Source organism: Cololabis saira, chromosome 10 (genome assembly GCF_033807715.1).
Source record: "Cololabis saira isolate AMF1-May2022 chromosome 10, fColSai1.1, whole genome shotgun sequence".
Classification (NCBI taxonomy): domain Eukaryota; kingdom Metazoa; phylum Chordata; class Actinopteri; order Beloniformes; family Belonidae; genus Cololabis; species Cololabis saira.
The window spans coordinates 13,551,087-13,560,288 of NC_084596.1; the positions used below are offsets into that span (position 1 = coordinate 13,551,087).

The 9,202-nt window shown below is 34.5% G+C and overlaps 1 protein-coding gene across 1 annotated transcript; it reads left to right on the forward strand.

The window, feature by feature from the left end:
• The first annotated feature begins 631 nt into the window (after window positions 1–631).
• LOC133452438 (alpha-amylase) lies at window positions 632–7,669 on the forward strand. Its single transcript, XM_061731741.1, has 9 exons — window positions 632–840; window positions 1,896–2,042; window positions 2,190–2,387; window positions 3,693–3,923; window positions 5,009–5,142; window positions 5,307–5,529; window positions 6,270–6,391; window positions 6,538–6,663; window positions 7,443–7,669. Exons 1-9 carry the CDS (start codon window positions 673–675, stop codon window positions 7,630–7,632), a joined length of 1,539 nt encoding a protein of 512 aa, XP_061587725.1. The 5' UTR covers window positions 632–672; the 3' UTR covers window positions 7,633–7,669.
• Window positions 7,670–9,202: the final 1,533 nt, after the last annotated feature.

A 9,202-nucleotide genomic window follows, 5' to 3' on the forward strand; every position in this document is an offset into this window, starting at 1 on the left:
TGTAAATACCCGGCTACGTGTAAACGTGGCCTCAGAGTTTGATTAACGCGTAGGGGATTAAGCAAGTATAGAAAATGGATTGATGGATGGATTACCTCACTTTTTACAATGGCATGTTGAAAATCTCTAAATCAAGGTTCTAGTTGAAATATCAACTAGTTAGGAAACTGTGTGAGGAAATACTAATAAACACTGAATCTTACCTGTTGTCTGGCTTTTACAATATGACTTTTATATTTGATCGCTGAAAATGACTATGTTTAAAGGGCCAAAGGAGAATTTTTCTGTGCCCCATAGTGAGTAAGTGGGTTTATCTGTTTGCATTGGACTCCAAAATGCAAGAAGTGTGACGAACAGAGTGAACAGAGTAACTGTTTATTTTCCTGGAGTTGTGTAATATCAAACACTGGCTTCAGATTCGTTCCCTATTGATGATTCATCACTAAGTCATTTTTTCAGCCTCCTTTACACTAGATTTTTTCTAAGTGCCGTGGCACTTGGGCATTTTTCCAAGAAGTGTAGCGGCCGTTTTAGGAAACTGTGAGAAAGAAACACCTGTGTAACCTGCAAGGTTGTAATATGTCACTGATCCATAAGACACAGCGGCTCTATAAATACCCTCACAATTTAGGCAGAGGTTGAGTACGGGTTACTTCCTAAACAAGGAAAAGCATGAAGCTTTTGATTCTGGTCGCTCTGTTTGGGTTGGGCTTCGCCCAGCACAATCCTCATACCAAGCATGGAAGGACGGCCATTGTCCACTTGTTTGAGTGGCGCTGGGCTGACATCGCTGCAGAGTGTGAGCGCTACTTGGGTCCCAAAGGATTTGGTGGTGTTCAGGTATTTGTTGTTAAAATGTTTTATTTTAAAATCCACAATTTTTCTGGGACAAATTTTTGATCCTATGTAAAACATCTCGGATGTGATGGATCTGATTGTCAGCTTGAAATCCAGATTTGTACAATTCTTATTTCTAATTATTTTACTGAATTTAAGCTGGAGTTAAAATAATTAGCTATTAAATAATGTTATAATTAATGCTAAGATCATGTTTTAAAGTGGTATGGTATATTGATCTCTGATGTAACTTGTACGAGAACCTTAATCCATTAAGTGTAAATAACCATTTGTTGGATGCAGCATCCTTTTCAAACAACTGAGAAGCGTGCTCATTTATGTAATGATAGGTGCAAAAATATTTGAACAAGTTTCAGTTTGGAGAATCCATGATAGAGTTGCAAATCTTGGGCACAACATTGCAACTGGAAAATGTATTCAGTTTATTTGAGCATATGTGTATATTTTTTTTAAAGATATTGCTTTAATTAAGCTTCTATACTGATCCATAATTTTGCTCCACATATAAAAACAGAAATATTTGTATTATGTAAAAATTGTGTTTTCCCCTTAAATTGTATTCTCCCTCTCTTTTAATAGATCATTTCTGTATGCTTGCTGGTAACAGGTTAATTGTGGCTTTAAACAATTTGCATTGTGTGAAACGCCAGCAGATCAGTAAGTTTGAGTAATTTTGACTGTAGGAATAGTGCATGCGTATGGTCCAGGTAAACCACTTTATGTACGACGTATTGACCGGTCATGTATTTAGGTTTTATAATAATTTCCCCAAATCTTCACACAACAATTTAAATATGGTAAAACCAGACAAACAGTATAGAATATCAAGTAACTTACAGTTAGAACCTGTAATATGAATTATATCTCTTTAAAAATAGTTATAATAAAGAATGTTTGTGGTCAAAATACACAGGTGGATTTGTGTGTTTTGCAATGATTAAACTCAGCCTCCATATTAACCCTCTTTAGCTACATAGCTGCGGATAGTTCACATTTCCAAAATGCTAAATGACTAATCATGGTACTGTGTTGTTCAGATCTCTCCTCCAAATGAGCACATTGTGGTGACCAGTCCCTGGCACCCCTGGTGGCAGAGATACCAGCCAATTGGGTACAATCTGTGCTCCAGATCTGGCAATGAGAATGAGCTGAGAGACATGATCACCAGATGCAACAATGTTGGGGTAAACTACATTACAACATTGAAGTACTGAAATGGATTATGATCCTTGTTCTTCTGAATTTCACAGCACTTTGTAAATCCATAACAGAACTGACAAAGCCAAGAAGCTGATTTGATTTTGAAGTCCTGATGTTCCGTCCACTAACAGGTCAATATCTACGTGGATGCTGTCATCAACCACATGTGTGGATCTGGTGGTGGAGAGGGAACCCACTCCTCATGTGGCAGCTGGTTCAGTGCAAACAGGAAGGACTTCCCCAGTGTCCCGTTCTCCTCCTGGGACTTCAATGACCACAAATGCAAAACAGGCAGTGGCAACATTGAGAACTATGGTGATGCCAATCAGGTAATAAGTGCTACTGAGAAAACCTGTTTAACATGTGGCAGGTTAAACTGAGGGTCACAGGTGCTGACTGCCAGGTATAATATAGTCTTGGGTTTCATTTAGTCTGGCCAGCCATCCTAATTCTTTTAATCTTTTACACAAGATTAGTCTGGTTCCTCCGGAGTTGTATTTAATTTCCAAGGGAAGAACAACTAATGCAGGACAAAAAGTTGTTATTATGGTCTAGGGCTGTTCGATTTTGCCCAAAAATAAAATCATGATTTTTTTTCTCTCAAAATCCGATTTTTGATTACGATTATGATTATTTTGTGAATTGACAAAAGGCAAAGAAATGATTTCAAATATGCTGTTTTTTCATTGAACATTTGCCCCATTGGGCTTTAAGTGCAAACTTTGCTCTTATTAAACCAAAAATGAATGAATAAAGTACAAAACTCTGTAAAATAAGTTGAAAAAAAGTTTTAAAAAATATGATAAAATATAAAGTTTTATCTCTGAAAAACAAAATAAGCAAATCAGCACTTGCAAACATACAGTAAGTTATATTTCCAATTAAATAAAACAAGACATTTTCTAATTAAACTAAACTAAACTAAAACTGGACTTTGCATGCTAAATAATAATGCAACCCATGAAGGAGGTAGAGGTGTGTAATGTCAGTCATTACATTTGCTATTCACATTTGCAAGTTTTTTGCAAGGAACACGAGCCGGTCTACCGCATCTGGCTTGAGGGATGCCCGGTGGCATGTTACAACGCCCCCTCCTGCACTAAAGAGCCTGTGAAAGTGAAAAATCGATTTTACAAGTTTCACGTTTTAACATCGTTCTAATTACATAATCGCGATTACGATTTAAAATCGATTAATCGAACAGCCCTATTATGGTCTCTAACGGATTTCAGAGTTCATTAATTACTTTGAAAACTATTTGAAAATGTTTGTGCGCAACCTGCATGCAAAGATGTTTCATTATTTGGGTCCATTAAAATACTTTTCACATTTTAAATTTCAGAAAAGCCTATGCAAAGTTGAAGTGGGAATAGCCATATCATCCCTCTTGGACTGACCTGCTAGGGCAGATTGTTTTTTTTGGACGGTGTTTGGCTGCTCTAGTTTTTATTTTTACAAGAAACTTGTAAAATATTACCACTCTGTTTGGTCAAAAAACAATATATTGACAGCAATATTTCTAAAATACACTTATATACTGTCCATTATACAAACAATATTGTAAGTGATGATTGCCATTATTATCAAGAAACGTATATTATTGTAGATTTTGATGTTTGTTTTGTTTTTCTCAGGTGCGTGACTGTCGTCTGGTTAGTCTGTTGGATCTTGCCCTTGAGAGAGATTACGTCAGAGGAAAGGTGGCTGATTTCATGAACAAGCTGATTGACATGGGCGTGGCAGGATTCAGAGTGGACGCCTGCAAACACATGTGGCCCGGCGACCTGGATAATGTTTATCGCCGTCTTCACAACCTCAACACCAAGTGGTTCGGCGGTGGCTCCAGACCTTTCATTTACCAGGAGGTACTGTTTTAGTTTGATTTGTTAAGTTATTTATAGATGGATGGATAGATATGAACAGAGGTGGGTAGTAACGAGTTACATTTACTCCGTTATATTTACTTGAGTAAGTTTTGGGAAATGTTGTACTTTTAGAAGTAGTTTTGAATCACTATACTTTTTACTTTTACTTGAGTAGATTTGTGAAGGAGAAACTGTTCCTTTTACTCCGCTACATTAGGCTACGTTGAGCTGTTACTTTTCTTTTATCCCTTTTATCCGCGTACGCGTCAATCTCATGACATCACTGGGTGATTCTTTGGGAAAAATGTTTGTTTTTGCATGTTTTGTCACATTTACACAGACTCAAACACACACAGAGTTTCTATGAGTTCATGGGCTTGTTCTAGTTCTGCCTGGTTAAAAAAGAAAAGTACAAAGGCTTGAGATTTTGTGCTACTTGTTCTTAATTTATTTTTTATTCTGTTATTATTTTTAATTTATTTTATTATTTATTAAAGTACTTGAATTTACTTTAAGATTATTTTAATTTAAGTTATTTTTTATTTTTTATCCATTTTAATTTTTTTTATTATTTTATTGATTTAATTTGCCTGAAGATGATTATTTTGTACTTTTGTCTGTTTGAAAAAAATAAATCAGACGTTACTCAACAGTTACTCAGTACTTGAGTAGTTTTTTCACCAAGTACTTTTTTACTTTTACTCAAGTAATTATTTGGATGACTACTTTTTACTTCTACTTGAGTCATATTATTCTGTAGTAACAGTACTTTTACTTGAGTACAGTTTTTGGCTACTCTACCCACCTCTGGATATGAAGTAATGTTTAAGGTGAAGGTGCTTCCGTTCAAACCAGTAAAACTTTAAAGATGACCACAATCTTTCTATGGTTTAATTTTTGAAAAATTCTGACTCTGTGGGGCCTCTGACCTCCCATGTGATCCTAAATTCTTAGAAAAATGAAAATAATTACTGATACATAAACATTGGATTTGGCCAGTTCACAAATTCCTAATACGAAGTTTCTTGTAAACCACTTTTACTTCAAAGGCTATGGATGACAAGATTTATGTGTTCTGTTTCTAGGTTATTGATCTGGGAGGTGAGCCCATCACATCTCGAGAGTATTTCCATCTGGGAAGAGTGACTGAGTTCAAGCATAGTGCCAGACTGGGAAGCATTTTCAGAAAATGGAATGGCGAGAAGTTGTCTTTCACCAAGTATGTGTGCTACTTTTGGTGTCCCTAAATAATACATCAAACTGTTTTATCTTAAAATAATAACAACAATCATACCTGCTTAATTTCTACAACATATTGGTTATCATTTTATTTCAGTTGCTATAGGGATCCTTCATTTTAGCGTAATGTATAAATTTGTCCAGGAACTGGGGAGAGGGATGGGGTTTCATGCCCGACGGCAACGCCTTCGTCTTTGTTGACAACCACGACAACCAGAGAGGCCACGGTGCTGGTGGTGCGTCCATCGTTACCTTCTGGGACGCCAGACTCCACAAGATGGCTGTATCGTACATGCTGGCCCACCCTTACGGAGTGACCAGGGTCATGTCCAGCTACCGCTGGAACCGCCACATCGTGAATGGAAAAGTATGTTGTATTGGAGTAAAATGACAAGATAAACCTGTGCGATAGTGTATCCTTTGAACTAGGGCTGGACGATATATCGAGATTTTAATATATATCGCTATATTTTCAAACGCGATATGGTACGAGACAATATCGTTTATATCGATTTAATTTTTTTTTTTTTTTTTTTTTTTTTTTTATTTTGATATAGCTTATTTTGTGACAAATTGACTTGAATGTTTTATTTGAGATTTGCACAAATGTTTTGTTATTTGCACAACTGTCAACCTCAGTGGAAAAGTCTGCCTGTTACTGTCGGCATTGTATTAATTGCAGTGTATTTTAATTTAATTGTTATGCAGGAAAGGGATATTTGTTTTATTTTATTCAAGAAGCATTTTTATTCTATATATGCAGGCAGTTTATTTTTATGTCATTTGTTTTATACATTTTGATATTGTGCAGACCTCTGTTAATAAATGTACCTGTGTGACATTTGGCACGAGGCTTTGTATTAAAACTGATTGTTTTTTTAAGGGTTTGCCTCAGAAAAAAATGAAGCTAACAGAGATGCTATGCTATAATGCTTTGGGGGAAACCCCAATTATGGCACAGAAAAAATATCGAGATATATATCGAGTATCGCCATTCAGCTAGAAAATATCGAGATATGACTTTTGGTCCATATCGCCCAGCCCTACTTTGAACAAGTTGGGAGTGTTTTTCGCATTTGCATTCAAGCCATTTCTGGTTAACTGCAGGATCAAAATGACTGGATGGGCCCTCCAAGCCACGGTGATGGATCCACCAAGTCTGTTCCCATCAACCCAGACCAGACTTGTGGGGATGGATGGGTCTGTGAGCACAGATGGCGTCAGATCACGTGAGTTTTCACGTGAACACACCTCTGACATCACATATCATGATTCTTCTGCTTTGATTTACAGATCACCAGAAAATATAGAACATATATATTCTTGTATTGCAGTATGCTTCAAAAGCTCTATTCAATTTTATTTTTCTTTCAAGAAACATGGTGATGTTCCGTAACGTGGTCAACGGACAGCCTCACTCCAACTGGTGGGACAACCAGAGCAACCAGGTTGCTTTTGGACGCGGAAATCGCGGTTTCATCGTCTTTAATAATGATGACTGGTAAGGATTGTGTGCTCTAAGCAGTGAAAATAAAATACTTTCTCAAATTGAATAAATGATAGCTGAGGTTAAGCCTTATTTGGCACGATGAACATTCATACCAGCATGCAAACAAACTCTTTGGGCACATAACTAAAGATTATTGTATCATTTTTACTATGGACATTTTGTTCTTTATTGCAATTTTGAATAATGTAGTAGGCATCATTATTTTATATTTTTTTTATTTTAAACATATGCCAAAAAAAGCTTTATATAACTGACAAAAACATTTAAGTAATAATATGACATTTTTGAATAATAACATACAACACTTTTTATGAGATAGCCATTGATATCCTGAAACCTTTTTTTTTTTAAATTTAGTAAATTATTGGACTTTTCCTTGGCAATCTGGAATAAATACCATCTGCACTAAAGATGTCTGGTGGTCGTAAAATAAGCCACACGTGTATTTCTTTTGTGGGTTCAAAAAATATTTTACGATGCCTCAGAAATTCCTGAAGGTCACATCGGGTTACTGAAAGTCAGCCTGTGCTGAATGCCTCTGAAATCAGAGGTGAAGATGTTTCAGGATGAAATGAGGACAACATCGCATCAATATTTTCCTTGTTTGTTCCTCTCATCATTAATTACCTGACTCTGATGACACCTGCAACATTGGTTCTCACTTACTGCTTCAAATCAGTGCAAACTTCTCACATAAAAACAGTTTAATCTTGTTTGTTTACTGTGCTGAGGTTGGTAAGAACCCATTTCTGTCTTTTCTTCACCTTTAGGAACCTGGATGTGACCCTGAACACTGGCATGCCCGGCGGCACCTACTGTGATGTCATTTCTGGCCAGAAGGAAGGAAGCGGCTGCACTGGGAAGCAGATCCATGTTGGGGGTGATGGCCGCGCACACTTCAAGATCAGCAACACAGAGGAGGACCCCTTCATTGCCATTCATGCTGAATCCAAGCTGTAAACTGCAAATTTAAAAATAAATCTTACTTGAACGATCACTTCGACTGTTTTTTATGTTTGCTGAATACATTGAGAAGACAGACAGAAATAAAATCTTTGTTAGAAAAGAGTCCATCACATTTGTAAGCAAACTCAGTCCACGTCTACTAGGGTTTCCACCTTTCAGAAATAGAAATAAGGGACGCCCTGATTTCAGCAGCGCAGGAGCCAAAAAAAAAGCCCCAAAACTTCTAAACTGAATAAAAATGTGTTTATTTTATATGAAAAAACAAAATGCTTTGATTTAAAGTTTAAAGTGCTTTAATAGCTTTGAACTTGCATGACTGTAGAGACAGACAACCATATAGCAGCTGAAATAGCATCCTATGCTACGTATGTCCACATCAGCCCAGATGTAATATAGCCTACAGGTGAAGAATATGGTGTAAAAGTTAATTTATTTCAATAATTCAACTAGAATATGGTGTAAGAGTTCATTTATTTCAATAATTCAACTAGAATATGGTGTAAAAGTTAATTTATTTCAATAATTCAACTAGAATATGGTGTAAAAGTTAATTTATTTCAATAATTCAACTAGAATATGGTGTAAAAGTTAATTTATTTCAATAATTCAACTAGAATATGGTGTAAAAGTTAATTTATTTTAATAATTCAACTAGAATATGGTGTAAAAGTTAACTTATTTCAATAATTCAACTAGAATATGGTGTAAAAGTTAACTTATTTCAATAATTCAACTAGAATATGGTGTAAAGGTTAATTTATTTCAATAATTCAACTATAATATGGTGTAAAAGTTAATTTATTTCAATAATTCAACTAGAATATGGTGTAAAAGTTAATTTATTTCAATAATTCAACTAGAATATGGTGTAAAATTTAACTTATTTCAATAATTCAACTAGAATATGGTGTAAAAGTTAATTTATTTCAATAATTCAACTAGAATATGGTGTAAAAGTTAATTTATTTCAATAATTCAACTAGAATATGGTGTAAAATTTAACTTATTTCAATAATTCAACTAGAATATGGTGTAAAAGTTAATTTATTTCAATAATTCAACTAGAATATGGTGTAAAAGTTAATTTATTTCAATAATTCAACTAGAATATGGTGTAAAATTTAACTTATTTCAATAATTCAACTAGAATATGGTGTAAAAGTTAATTTATTTCAATAATTCAACTAGAATATGGTGTAAAAGTTAATTTATTTCAATAATTCAACTAGAATATGGTGTAAAAGTTAATTTATTTCAATAATTCAACTAGAATATGGTGTAAAATTTAACTTATTTCAATAATTCAACTAGAATATGGTGTAAAAGTTAATTTATTTCAATAATTCAACTAGAATATGGTGTAAAAGTTAATTTATTTCAATAATTCAACTAGAATATGGTGTAAAATTTAACTTATTTCAATAATTCAACTAGAATATGGTGTAAAAGTTAATTTATTTCAATAATTCAACTAGAATATGGTGTAAAAGTTAATTTATTTTAATAATTCAACTAGAATATGGTGTAAAAGTTAACTTATTTCAATAATTCAACTAGAATATGG